The sequence below is a fragment of the Hylobates moloch genome, unplaced genomic scaffold (assembly GCF_009828535.3).
Source record: "Hylobates moloch isolate HMO894 unplaced genomic scaffold, HMol_V3 SCAFFOLD_1, whole genome shotgun sequence".
NCBI lineage: Eukaryota > Metazoa > Chordata > Mammalia > Primates > Hylobatidae > Hylobates > Hylobates moloch.
This window is the reverse complement of record NW_026652276.1, coordinates 34317797-34333036: the sequence shown is the minus strand read 5'-3', so window position 1 is coordinate 34333036 and position 15240 is coordinate 34317797. Positions and strand designations below refer to the sequence as shown.

The following is a 15240-nucleotide window of genomic DNA, read 5'->3' as shown; positions in this document are numbered from 1 at the left end:
ATACCCTCAAATTGATCTACAGATTCAGTGCAATACCTATCAAAAATTCCAGCTAGACTTTTTGGAGAAATTGGCAAGTTAATTCTAAAATTCAGAAGAAAATGGAAGAGACCTAGAATAGCCAAACCAGTCTTGAAAAAGAAAGTTGGAGGATTCACACTCCTCAATATCAAAACTTACTACAAAGCTCTAGTAACCGAGGCTGTGTGGAACTGACATAAAGGGAGACATGTAGACCAACAGAATAGAATTGGAAGTCCAGAAATAAACCTTTACATTTATGGTAAACTGAGCATCAGCAAGGGTGCTGATATGGTTTGTATCTGTGTCCTCACCAAATCTCATGTTGAAATGGAATCCCCAGTGTTATGGGTGGGGCCTGGTGGGAGATGATTGGATCATGGGAGGAGATTTTTCGTGAATGGTTTAGTGCCATTCCCTTGGTGATGAACGAGTTCACGTGAGATCAGATTGTTTAAAAGTGTGGCATTTCCCATTCTCTCTCTTGCTCCTGCTCTCGCCATGTGATGTGCCTGCTCCCCCTTCACTTTCCACCATGATTGTAAGGCTCCTGAAGCCCTCACCAGAAGTTGAGCAGATGCTGGTGCCCTGCTTGTACAGCCTGCAGAATTGTGTGCCAATGAAACCTCTTCTCTTTGTAAATTACCTAGTCTCAAGCATTTCTTTATAGCAACTCAAAAAGGGCCTAACACAGGTGTCAAGAGAATTCAATGGGGAAATAACAGTCTTTTTAGAAAATGGGGATGGGACAACTGGTATCCACATGCAAAAGAATGAAGTCAGACCCTTACCTCACACTGTACACAAAGATTGACTCAAAATGGATCAAAGACTAAAACATAAGAGCTAAAATTATAAAATTCTTAGAAGGAAACACAGGAGTAAATCTTCATGGCCTTAGACTAGGCAATGCCTTTTAAGATGTAACACCCAAAGCACAAGTGACAAAAGAAAAAATGGAAAATCAGACTTCAGCAAAATTAAAATATTTGTGCTTCAAAGGATAGCATCAAGCAAGTTAAAAGACAATCAGCAAGAGGAAATATTTACAAGTCATTTGTATGATAAGGGAATTGCACCCAGAATACATAAAGAACACTTACAGCTCAACAATTTAAAAAAACACTTAAAAATGGGACAAGGATTTAAATAGACATTTCTCCAAAGATATACAAAAAGCCAATAAGCACATGAAACAATGCTCAACTGTAGTTTTTTTGTTTGTTTATTTTTATTTTATTTATTTATTTTTGAGAGAGAGTCTCACTCTGTCACCCAGGCTGGAGTGCAGTGGCTCGATCTCGGCTCACTGCAACCTCTGCCACCCTGGTTCAAGCAGTCCTCCTGCCTCAGCCTCCCGAGTAGCTGGGATTACAGGCTCCTGCCACCATGCCTGGCTGATTTTTGTATTTTTAGTAGAGTTGGGGTTTCACCATGTTGGGCAGTCTTGAACTCCTGACCTCCTGATCCACCCGCCTCGGCCTCCCAAAGTGCTGGGATTACCGGCATGAGCCACCGTGCCCAGCCAATGCTCAATATTATTAATTCACAGAGATTGCAAATTAAAAACATAGTCTGATGCCACTTCATACCTGCTAGGATGGCTATAATCAAAAAGACAGATAATAATAAGTGTTGGAGAGGATGTAGAGAAACTGGAATCCTAATAATTTGCTAGTGGGAATGTAAATGGTGCAGCCACATTGGAAAATAGTTTGGCAGTTCCTCAAAATGTTATAGATAGAGTTATGATATGACCTACTATTCTATGCCTAGATATATTACCAAGAGAAATGAAAATATATGTCCACACAAAACCACATACAGAAGTTTTATAGTACCATTATCCATAGTAACAAAAGGTAGAAATAACCCAAATGTCCATCAAAGGGTGAATGGATAAACAAAATATGGTATATCCATATAATGAAATATTATTCAGCCATAAAAAGAATGAAGTACTGTATATGTTACAACATGGATAAACCTTGAAAACATTATGCTCAGTGAAAGAAGTCAGTCACAAAAGACCATATTTATGTATGTATGTGTGGCTACATGTATTGTATGATGCTATTTATGTGAAATATCGAGAAGAAGCATATCTATAGAGACAGAAAAAATAATAGTGGTTAATTAGGGTTGTGGGGGTGAAGAATGGAGATTCATTGCTAATGGGTACAGGATTTCTTTTTTGGTTGACGATGTTGTACAACTCTAAGCATACTAAAACTACTCTTTTGTACACTTTAACTGGGTGAATGCTACAGTAAAGCTGTTTTTTTGTTTGTTTGTTTTTGAGAAGGAGTTTGGCTCTGTCGCCCAGGGTGGAGTGCAGTGGCACCATATCGGCTCACTGCAATCTCTGCCTCCCGGGCTCAAGTGATTCTCAAGCCTCAGCCTCCCAAGTAGCTGGGATTACAGGCACTTGCCACTATGCCCAGTTAATTTTTGTATTTTTAGTAGAGACAGGGTTTCACCATATTGGTCAGGCTGGTCTCGACCTCCAGACCTCAGGTGATCCACCCACCTTGGCTTCCCAAAGTGCTGGGATTACAGGCATGAGCCACACCATGCCTGGCCTATAAAGCTATTTTTAAAAAGTAAGCCTTTAAAGCTAATAATTAGTCAAATTAATATGTTAATACAACTTCAGGATAATGTGATAATTTCCTTATAAATTTTATTCTTATTTTAGAAAACGAGCTTCAAAGTTTTTCATTGTAAAAGTGTTTTACAATGAATAAAGTTTATATTCTATGTCTTCACTTTACCTCAAGGAACAATACTAAATATTAACAACTTGACATTTCCCTTCTTATTCCTCCCCAAGAAACCCCAACAATAGATAGTTAATTATTAATTTAATAATAACCAGAAAAATATCTGCTAAATCAATGGATTTTTTTTTACTGCAACCCACACTAAGAAATATTTTATTTTGCCAGGCGTGGTGGCTCATGCCTGTAATCCCAGTACTTTGGGAGGCCGAGGTGGGCGGATCACCTGAGGTCAGGTGTCCAACATGGCAAAACCCTGTCTCTACTAAAAGTACAAAAATTAGCCGGCTGTGGTGGTGTGCGCCTGTAATTCCAGCTGCTCAGGAGGCTGAGGCAGGAGAATCGCTTGAACGGGGGAGGCGGAGGTTGCGGTGAGCCAAGATCATGCCACAGCACTTCAGCCTGGGCAACAAGAGCGAGACTCCGTCTCAAATAAAAAAGAAAAGAAAAGAAAAAAATTTTCTTTTGCCTCATAGCACATAACAACATATAAGTAACATAAATAGGTGTTTTATGAACTGATATTTACCTATTACTATAACACACTTTGATATTTTCTTTTCTTTGGTGTTTTTTTTGTTTTGTTTTGTTTTTGTTTTTTTGGAGATGGAGTTTTGCTCTTGTTTCCCAGGCTGGAGTGCAATGGCATGATCTCAGCTCACCACAATTTTCTTCCTCCCAGGTTCAAGCGATTCTTCTGCCTCAGCCTCCTGAGTAGCTGGGATTACAGGCATGTGCCACCACACCCGGCTAATTTGGTATTTTTAGTAGAGATGGAATTTCACCATGTTGGGAAAGCTGGTCTTGAACTCCTGACCTCAAGTGATCCACCCGCCTCAGCCTCACAAAGTGCTAGAATTACAGGTGTGAGCCACCACACCCGGCCTCAGTAAGTTGATTTTTATGACTACAAATGGGTCCCCCAAAACAGGTCTAAATCATAATTAGTCTTCTTGCTATGAGAAAGTATGTGTTTGGCTTTTTGTTTAAGGAAAAAGCAAAAAAAAAAAAGGAAAAAATTCTCAAAAATGAATTTCATCAGCATTTTTATGGGAAACAATCTGATGGAACAGGAGGCCAGCCAGGTAAATCATACAATCCAAGCAGAGAGAAATCATGGGAACATGTCTCTGAACGGAGAGAGAAACATGGCTCCACAGGAAGCTTGCTTACTGAGATGTAGGACAAATAAAGTGGGTGAAAGAGGTTAAAAAAAAGAAGCACTCTGAAAGGAGATTGAAGTGTAACTTTAATACACAAAACAAAAGCTGTATTCCACACTTCTGATCATCTCCCGTCTCTTACTCCTCAGGCTTTAAATTCTGACTTTCTAATACCTCATTCGATCATATTGAATTAGCCTGAAGTTTGATTTGGAGGGCTGGTGACCCAGCCTCATTTTGGTCTGATGACATTTTGGGCTTGGGACTATCTCCCTTTTTTAGTACTTAGCTCAACTGCAGAAATAATACCAGCAATAATAATATCATCCCCTTACCATGCACCTCTAATTGAAATGTGAATGGATGTGCTATTGGCCAAGGGCCCTGTCCACTAATTATGTATCATCTGAAAATCTGACCTAAGTATCTGACAATCAAAGAGGGATAGCTTTCATCCTGCTGTTACCTGTTCACAGTTATGCCATCTGACTCTTATACCCAGAAGAAAACTTGGCATCCGTATTCAACCAGAATGACCATCAATTCTCAAAATGTCTTATTTTCTCTTTGCCAAGAACCAAGTGACAACTGATCTCAAAGTGTAAGCACTTAACCTATAAAACAAATGACTTGGGGGAAGAGGCATTTTCTCAATGAAAAATAGGGTTGAGAGAGTATTTTTGTGTCATCAGACATCTCAAACTATGTTCTAATAGTATAACCTAATTTATATTTTCTTTGTGTTTGTCTCTGATTTTTCAGTTCATTTTAATAAATACTTTTTGAGCATCTGCCATATGAAATGAAATGAGCCAAGCACTAAAAGGATACCAAGTTGTAATAGTCAGGGAAATGGCTCTAGCTCTGTAGGAATAAGACATCAGATTTCAGGCCAGGCACGGTGGCTCATGCCTGTAATCCCAGCACTTTGGGAGGCCGAGGAGGGCAGATCACCTGAGGTCGGGAGTTTGAGACCAGCCTGACCAACATAGAGAAACCCTGTCACTATTAAAAATACAAAATTAGGCCGGGCGCGGTGGCTCACGCCTGTAATCCCAGCACTTTGGGAGGCCAAGGTGGGCAGATCACGAGTTCAGGAGATTGAGACCATCCTGGCCAACACGGTGAAACCCCGTCTCTACTAAAAATACAAAAAAAAAATTAGCCAGGCATGGTGGCGGGCGCCTGTAGTCCCAGCTACTCGAGAGGCTGAGGCAGGAGAATGGCATGAACCCAGGAGGCGGAGCTTGCAGTGAGCCGAGATAGCACCACTGCACTCCAGCCTGGGCTACAGAGCGAGACTCTGACTCACAAAAAAAAAAAAAAAAAAAACTACAAAATTAGCCGGGCATGGTGGTGCATGCCTGTAATCCCAGCTGAGGCAGGAGAATCACTTGAACCCGGGAGGCAGAGGTTGCAGTGCACCAAAATTGCACCATTGCACTCCAGCCTGGGCAACAAGAACAAAACCCTGTCTCCAAAAAAATAAAAATAAAAAAATCAGATTTCAGCAGCTTAACCCATTGAAAGTTTATTTAACACTCAATAGCTCAATGATGCTATTCTAGATCACAGGACAAATTTCTTCCATGTAGTGATCCAAGGACTCCAGTTCCTTGTATCGTGAGTTCCTGCCATATTCTAGGGCATCAGAATCTTCTGCTTCAAGCTGGTGAAGAGATGAAAGAGTAAAGAAGGCTTGCACACCTAAAAACACCCAGCCCAGAAGCAATATCCATCACTTCCACTTTCTTTTTTTTTTTATTTTTTTTTTTTTTGAGACTGAGTTTTGCTCTTGTTGCCCATGCTGGAGTGAAATGGCGCGATCTTGGCTCACCACAATCTCAGCCTCCCAGGTTCAAGCGATTGTCCTGCTTCAGCCTCCCGAGTAGCTGGGATTACAGGCGTGCGCCACCACGCCAGCTAATTTTGTATTTTTAGTAGAGATGGAGTTTCCCCATGTTGGTCAGGCTGGTCTTGAACTCCCAACCTCAGGTGATCTGCCCGCCTCAGCCTCCCAAGCTGCTGAGATTACAGGAGTGAGGCACCATGCCTGGCCACTTCCACTTTCATTCTACAGGTGAGAACAGTCATGTGGCCACACCTGGATGCAAGGTATTGGCCAATGTAGTCCCTGGCTGGGTAGTCACATCCCTGCAACAACTTCACAGTAGGGAAGGCTGGAAACAAGCTAGAGACCCCTTCATTTATATTGTGTAAGATGTAGCTTCTACCTTCAGAGAACTTTCATCCAGAAAAAGAAGTAGATAAATGGAGAGACATTTCATGTTCCTGGGTAGGAAGACCCAATATTATCAAGATGTCAGTTCTTCCAAACTTGATCTACAGATTTAATGCATTCCCAAAGTCCCAGGAAGTTATTTTGTGGATATCAACAAAATGATTCTAGAGGATGTGAAGAGACAAAAGAACCAGAATAGCCAACACAGTACTGAAGAAGAACAAAGTTGGAAGACTGGCCAGGCGCAGTGGCTTGCGCCCGTAATCCCAGCATTTTGGGAGGCCAAAGTGGGCAGATTGCTTGAGCTCAGGAGTTCAAGACCAGCCTGGGCAACATGACGAAACCCCATCTCTAAAGAAAATACAAAAATTAGTTGTGTGTGGTGGCTTGTACTTGTAGTCTCAGCTACTTAGGAGGTTGAGGCAGGTGAATTGCTTGAGCCCAGGAGGCAGAGGTTGCAGTGAACCAAGATTGCACCACTGCACTCCAGCCTTGGCAACAGAGCAAGGGCCTGTCTAAAAAAAAAATAAAGGCCAGGTGCAGTGGCTCACACCTACAATCCCAGCAATTTGAGAGGCCAAGGTGGGCGGATCACTTGAAGTCAGAAGTTCAAGACCAGCCTGGCCAACATGGTGAAATCCTGTCTCTACTAAAAATACAAAAATTAGCTGGGCATGGTGGCACATGCCTGTAATCTCAGCTACTCGGGAGGCTGAGGCAAGTGAATTGCTTGAACCCAGGAGGCAGAGGTTGCAGTGAGCTGAGATCAAACCACTGTATTCCAGCCTGGGTGACAGAGCAAGACTCTGTCTCAAAACAAGAAAAAAGAAAATTGGAGGACTGACTCTGTGACTTCAAGACTTATTATAAAGCTACAGTAATCAAGACAATGTGGTATTGGAAAAAGGACAAACAAATAGATAAATGGAACAAAGAACCCATAAATAGACCCATACACATATATTCAACTGATCTTTGACAAAGGAGCAAAGACAATACAATGGAGCAAAGGCAGACTTTTCAACAAGTGGTGGCTGGAATAACAGGACATCCACATACAAAACAATGAATCTAGATGTAGACCTTACTCCCTTCACAAAAATTAACTTGAAATGGATTATATACTTAAATGTAAAATGCAAACTATAAAACTCCTAGGCCGGGTGAGGTGGCTCACACCTGTAATCCCAGCACTTTTGGAGGCGGAGGCAGATGGATCACCTGAGGTCAGGAGTTCAAGAGCAGCCTGGCCATCATGGTGAAACCTCATCTCTACTAAAAATGCAAAAAAAACTGGCGGGGCCTGGTGGTGCACACCTGTAATCCCAGCTACTCAGGAGGCTGAGGCAGAAGAATTTGCTTGAACCCAAGAGGTGGAGGTTGTAGTGAGGCAAGATCACACCACTGCACTCCAGCCTGGGTGACAAAGCAAGACTCCATCTCCAAAAACAAACAAACAAACAAACTCCTAGAAGAAAATATAGGAGAAAAACCTAGATACCCTTAGGTATGGTGATGACTTTTTAAATACAACATCAAAGGCATGATCCATGAAAGAAATAATAGATAAGCTGGACTTCATTCAAATTAAAAACTTCTGCTCTGTGAAATAATATGTCAAGAGAATGAGAAGGTAAGCCACAGACTAGGACAAAATATCTTCAAAAGATATATTAAGATTATTACCTAAGATACAAAGAATTTTTTTTTTTGAGACAGAGCCCTGCTCTGTTGCCAAACTGATATGTAGTGGCACGATCTTGGCTCACTACAACCTCTGCCTCCTGGGTTCAAGTGATTCTCCTGCCTCAGCCTCCTGAGTAACTGAGATTACAGGCACACGTCACCATGCCTGGCTAATTTTTGTATTTTTAGTAAAGATGCAGTTTCACCATGTTGACCAGGCTGGTCTTGAACTCTTGATGTCAGGTGATCCACCCACCTCGGCCTCCCAAAGTGCTGGGATTACAAGCATGAGTCACCGCATCCAGACCAAAGAATTCTTAAAACTTGCCAATAAGAAAAAAAAAAACTTGATTTAAAAATGGGCCAACAACCTTAACAGACACCTCACCAAACAGGATGTAGATGGCAAATAAGCATATGAAGAAATACTCCACATCATATGTCATCAAGGGAAAGCAAATTAAAACAGTGAGACACCACCTCACACCTATTAGAGTGACCGGAATTCAGGACACTGACAACAACAAATGCTGGTGAGGACATAGAGCAACAGGAACTGTTGCTGGTGGGAATGCAAAAATGGTGCAACTAGTTTGGAAGACCGTTTGGGAGTTTCTTACAAAACTAAACATACTTTTACGATATGATCCAGCAATCATGCTCCTTGGTGTCTACCCAAAGGAGTTAAAAACTTATGTCCAGGGTGGGGAATGGTGGCTCACACCTGTAATCCTGGCACTTTCAGAGGCTGAGGTAGGACAATCACTTGAGCTCAGGAGTTTAAGACTAGTCTGGGCAACATAGTGAGATCTCATCTCTAAAAAAATTTAAAAATTAGCTAGGCATGGTGGCGCACACCTGTAGTCTCAGCTACTTGGGAGGCTGAGATGGGAGGATAACTTGACTCCAGGAAGTTGAGGCTGCAGTGAGCCATGACCACACCACTGCACTCCAGCCTGGGTGACAGAGCAAGACCCTGCCTCAAAAAACAAGAAAAGAAGGAGGGAAAGGAAGGGGAGGGGAGGCGAGGGGAGGGGAGGGGAGGGGAGTAGGGAGGGAGGATGGAGGCAAGGAGGAGCTGGGAGAGGAGGCAGAGAGGGAGGGAGAAGGGAGGCAGGGAGGGAAGGGAAGGAAAAGAAAAAAGAAAGAGCTCTCAAGCCATAAAAAGTTATGAAGAGGCCAGGAACAGTGGCTCACGCTTGTAATCTCAACACTTTGGAAGGCCGAGGCGGGTGGATCACTTGAGGCCAGGTATTGGAGACCAGGGGCAACATGGTGAAACTCTATCTCTACTAAAAATACAAAAATTAGCCAGGTTTGGTGGCATATGCCTGTAAACCCAGCTACTCAGGAGGCTGAGGCAAAGAATTGCTGGAAAACGGGAGGCAGAGGTTGCAGTGAGCCGAGATCGCACCACTGCACTGCAGTCTGGGCGACAAAGTGAGGCTGTCTCAAAAAAGTTATGAAGAAAACTTAAATGCATATTACTAAGTGAAAGAATCCGATCCCAAAAAGGCTGCTTACTGCATGACATTTTGGAAAGGGCAAAACTATGGAGACAGTAAAAATATCAGTGGTTGCTAAGGGTTGGAGCCTGGGGTTAGCGCAGTGAAAATACTCTGTATGATACTGTCATGGTGGATACATTTCACTATACATTTGTGCAAACCCATAGGATGAATAACACCAAGAGCACTAATGTAAACTATGGGCTTTGGGGGATATGATGTGTCAGTATGGCATCATCAGTTGTAATGAGTGCACCCCTCTGGTGCAGGGTGTTGATAATGGTAAAGGTTATGCATCTGTGGGGACAAGTGTATGAGGTATCTGTTTACCTTCCTCTCCATGTTGCTATGAACCTAAAACTGATCTTAAAAAAAAAAAAATTCTTGGCCAGGCGCAGTGGCTCATGCCTGTAATCCCAGCAGTTTGGGAGGCCGAGGCGGGCGGATCACCTGAGGTTGGGAGTTCGAGACCAGCCTGACCAACATGGAGAAACCCTGTCTCAACTAAAAATACCAAATTAGCCAGGTGTGGTGGCGCATGCCTGTAATCCCAGCTACTCGGGAGGCTGAGGCAGGAGAATGGCTTGAACCTGGGAGGCAGAGGTTATGGTGAGCCGAGATCACGCTACTGCACTCCAGCCTGGGTGACAAGAGCAAAACTCCGCCTCAAAAAAAAAAAATTTTTACTTTTACCTCGTTAAACTCCTGAGAGCAAGATGGGTCACCAACAGCTGTACCGGAGCCACCTGCGAAAATTTGGCCAGGGTTCTCGCTCTTGTCGCGTCTGCTCAAACCAGCACGGTCTGATCCGGAAATACGGCCTCAATATGTGCCACCAGTGTTTCAGTCAGTATGCGAAGGATATCTGTTTCATTAAGTTGAACTAAATGATCTTCCTTCAAAGGATTATCCAAGGCATCTACCCAATGAAAAACCATGATACTTTTTTGTACATAAAATAAACATTTATTTTTTAAAAACCTTTAATTAAAAAAAAAAGAGAAAAGAAACTTCATCAGAGTAGAAAAGAGTTCGTAGAAGAGGTGCATCATGGAGGAAGTAGCATTTGAAATGATCCTTGACAGAACTGCCAGACAGCCTTAGTAAGAGCGGCATTCCGGAAGGAGCGATGATCACTAATAAAGCAATAGTGGTGGAGACAGAATGTTGAGTAACTAGTTTTCCTCACAAAGTTTTGCATAGGGGAGAGATTAAGCTTTAAACATGGGTTAGATCCCTGCTATCTAAGGCCTCGAATGTCAGGGAAAGAGGTTTTTTTGTTTTGTTTTGTTTTGTGTTTTGTTTTTTGTTTTTTTGACACGGAGTCTTGCTCTATCACCCAGGCTGGAGTGCAGTGGTGCAATCTCAGCTCACTGCAAGCTCCGCCTCCTGGGTTCACACCATTCTCCTGCCTCAGCCTCCCGAGTAGCTGGGACTACACAGGGAAGGAGTTTTAATTCCATTCCTCCATTATCATGATCATCATGCTTTTTCTTTTTTTATGAGACGGAGTCTCACTCTGTCGCCCAGGCTGGAGTGCAGTGGCACGATCTCAGCTCACTGAACCTCCGCCTTCTGGGTTCAAGCAATTCTCCTGCCTCAGCCTCCCGAGTAGCTGGGACTACAGGTGCGTGCCACCATACCCAGCTAATTTTTTATTTTTAGTAGAGACAAGGTTTCACCATGTTGGCTAGGCTGGGCCTGGAGGTCTTGAACTCCTGACCTCCCAAAGTGCTGGGATTACAGGCGTGAGCCACCATGTCCAGCCAGATCATCATGCATTTTTAGCACAAAGGCCCAAGAACAATTATAGCATGAATTGTTGACAAGTAATGGCCCCAGACCAGAAAATACATTCAGTCAGAAAAGACTTCATTTTGCAGAGGGCAACACTAATGACAGCATCAAATTGCATTCACAGAGTCCAGAATTTTGCATTTGTTCCTATGTGTCTTAATGTTTATTAAATCCAATCCAAACATTTCCACTACACTCTTGCTCTACTTCTCCCCAGATTGTCTCATATATTTATCTAGAGATCCCAGCGGTAGCCTTACACACCGACATCACAAACCATCTGTGCCTCCTCTCAGGTAGGGAAAAGGAATCTTATCAGGGCTGGGAACTCTAAATACCAAACCCAAACACTGTATATTCCACAAATATGATTTCCTTTTCTTTCAGCAGACAGTGCAGTCACAGTATTAAGTTCAACAGTGGTGTATGATCCATACTAGGAATTTTACAGGCATAAATATTTATTTTTAAAATTTTAGGTGCAAAGTAACAGGAGGAGTACATACAGCAGCATTGGAACACCTTAGGAAGGTAGTAATTAAACTTTTTCTGAAGTTGCTTTGTAATTCTAGCGTTCTGGGAATTGTGCCTTTCATGTGTATTCCTCCAAATCAGTTGAGGTTTCAAAATATACCCAAGTAGAGTATTTGAGAAATTCTAGTTGCGGGTGGGATCTGACTGCTTTGCATTGTGCTATATACATCAATCTATTAATATTAGTTGTTCCCTTTTGGAACACCATAGGAAATAAACAGACAAATTAGCAAATAGCTTACAAGAGAGATGGTGGCTTCATGTCTTCTACAGAAGTCTTACTTGAGGCTCTATGACTTGCCTTTACTTATTCTTATTCTTTTGATTCCATTTAATATAATTCAGTCTTACAAAACTGTTTTTAAGCCATGCATGATATAAACTAGAACTTAGATATCTAGACTTCTTAATATTATATGCTTAATTTTATTTGCTCCATAAAATAATTATAAGGAAGCAATAATTTTCTTTCTTTCTTTCTTTTTTTTTTTTTTTTGAGATGGAGTCTCGCTGTGTCACCAGGCTGGAGTGCAGTGGTGCAATCTCAGCTCACTGCAAGCTCCACCTCCCGGGTTCACACCATTCTCCTGCTTCAGCCTCCTGAGTAGCTGGGGCTACAGGCGCCCGCCACCACGCCCGGCTAATTTTTTGTATTTTTAGTAGAGACGGGGTTTCACCATGTTAGCCAGGATGGTCTCGATCTCCTGACCTCGTGATCGAGGCCTCGGCCTCCCAAAGTGCTGGGATTACAGGCGTGAGCCACCACGCCCAGCAGGAAGCAATAATTTTCATAACAACCAATATTTATTTTTTATAAGTTCACAGTCACAACCATTTTCCCACTATTGAATTAGCAAAAATTTAGAAAACATTGTTGGTGAGAATATCATGAGATAAACATTTTCATTCACTGATGCTGTGAATTTAAATCAGAACAAGCTTTCTCAAAAACGATTTGGCAAAAATGTATCAAGAATTTAAAACATCTATTCCATTTGTCTCAATTATATACATACGCACAGAGCTAAAAGAAATGCCCCACCCCTTGCCAAGTCAAGGTGTTTTTTTTTTTTTTTGAGACGGAGTCTTGCTCTGTGCCCCAGGCTGGAGTGCAGTGGCGCGATCTCGGCTCACTGCAAGCTCCGCCTCCCGGGTTCACGCCATTCTCCTGCCTCAGCCTCCCGAGTAGCTGGGACTACAGGCGCCCGCCAACACACCCGGCTAATTTTTTGTATTTTTAGTAGAGACGGGGTTTCACCGTGTTAGCCAGGATGGTCTCGATCTCCTGACCTCGTGATCCGCCCGCCTCAGCCTCCCAAAGTGCTGGGATTACAGGCTTGAGCCACGGCGCCCGGCAGTCAAGGTGTTAATGATAGCTATTTCTCAGTTATGGGATAATAGGTAGTTTTTATTTGGAATTATATTAAAAAATTTTATACCCAGTGAGAAAGTATTACTCACTAATTATAGTTATTTTAATCACTGAAGAATATTTATACAGGCTGGGTGCAGTGGCTCACGCCTGTAATCCCAGCACTTTGGGAAGCCACGGTGGAGGGATCACTTAAGGTCAGGAGTTCGAGACCAGACTGGCCAACATGGTGAAAACTCGTCTCTACTAAAAACACAAAAATTAGTCAGGCGTGGTGGCGTGGGCCTGTAGTCCCAGCTAACAAGGAGGCCAAGGCAGGAGAATCGCTTGAACCCAGGAGGCGGAAGTTGCAGTGAGCCGAGATTGCACCACTGCATTCCAGCCTGGGTGACACAGTGAAGCTCTGTCTCAAAAAAAAATACACAAAAAAAGAATATTTATGGAGAATTTTAATAAAACAAAATATTCACAATATACAGTAAAAAACACTATATTTTATAAATAATATAATAGCAACTAATTTTGTATGTATATAAGTGTGTATATGTATAAATATATGACCATTCACCTAATAAATACATCTGCTTAGCAAGGCCTAAAATGAAGAACAAGCAAATCAAATCTAAAACCATGTTAGCATTTTTGGAAAATGTATTACGGGTTATTTTTAATTTCTGGTTTTATTTAGTTTTTCATTTTTTTAACACTGAGCTTGTATTGCTTTAATATTAAAAAAAAATACTATTACAAAATCAATTAGAAAAAAATCTCTGCCGAGCATGATTATATCATACATGTGTTCACTGCACTGTTACAGATTCCTCACTGGACTGTTACAGATCCCATGAAGTTGTCACCTTCCTCATTATACCTGTAATCCCAGCACTTTGGGAGGCTGAGACAGGTGGATCACCTGAGGTCAGGAGTTTGAGACCAGCCTGGCCAACATAGTGAACCCTACCCCCGCCCCACGCCCTATCTCTAGTAAAAATACAAAAATTAGTGTAGTGGCAGGTGCCTGTCTCTACTAAAATTAGTGTAGTGGCAGGTGCCCCATCTCTACTAAAAATACAAAAATTAGTGTAGCGGCAGGTGCCTGTAATCCCAGCTACTTAGAAGGCTGAGGAAAATTGCTTGAACCCTGGAGGCGGAGGTTGCAGTGAGCTGAGATTGCACCATTGCTCTCCAGCCTGGGTGACAAGAACGAAACTTTGTCTAGTCCTGGCTACTCGGGAGGCTGAGGCATGAGAATCACTTGAACCCAGGAGATGGAGGTTGCAGTGAGCCGAGATCGCATCACTGGACGCCAGCCTGGGCGACAGAGTGAGACTCTGTCTCAAAAAATAATAATAAATGAAAATAATATTATATAATATAATAAGGGGATTATATTTGGTGTTCTCTAAGACAACTTCCAGCTCTAAAATCCTCTAAGTCCATGAACCATACAGCAGACATCTAGTAAATAGTTATTAAAATAATGGACCAGGCTGGGCACGGTGGCTCACACCTGTAATCCCAGCACTTTGGGAGGCTGAGGTTGGTGGATCACTTGAGGTCAGGAGTTTGAAACTAGCCTGACCAACATGGTGAAACCCTGTCTCTACTAAAAATACAGAATTAGCCAGGCGTGGTGGTGCATGCCTATGATCCCAGCTACTTGGGAGGCTGAGGCAGGAGAATCGCTTGAACCCAGGAGGCAGAGGTTGCAGTGAGCTGAGATCGCACCAGTGCTCCAGGCTGGGCAACGAGAACAAAACTCCTTCTCAAAAAAAAAAAGAAAAGAAAAAAAAGGACCATTCTATTGTAAGTCTCAAAAGACTCCAACCTTGAGGTGTCAAAGTGTGATCATCAGAGGATGGCCTTGGCATTAAGGAAACAGCTGGAATCCTGGCTGTGTCTCACTTTCCTCATTTGAGCAGTGGGGATAATAACACCTCTCTCAAAAGACTGAAGAGGAACTGAAATTTGATCAGTCTGCAGGCCTTGTGTGTTGGCTTGCATGGAGTAGATGCTTCATACATGATAGTTTTCTCCTCAATAATCCAAGGCATGATCTGTCAGATTGCACTGGACCATGAGTTTGCAATCCCTGGATCTAAGCTCCCCTTTTGGGCCCCCACATCTGGAAATGGAA

At 42.5% G+C, this 15240-nt stretch overlaps 1 protein-coding gene across 1 annotated transcript; it reads left to right on the top strand.

Moving 5' to 3' along the window:
* The first annotated feature begins 10116 nt into the window (after positions 1–10116).
* LOC116809480 (small ribosomal subunit protein uS14-like) lies at positions 10117–10287 on the top strand. Its single transcript, XM_032753349.1, has one exon. The coding sequence runs from the start codon at positions 10117–10119 to the stop codon at positions 10285–10287; it is 171 nt and encodes a 56-aa protein (XP_032609240.1).
* Positions 10288–15240: the final 4953 nt, after the last annotated feature.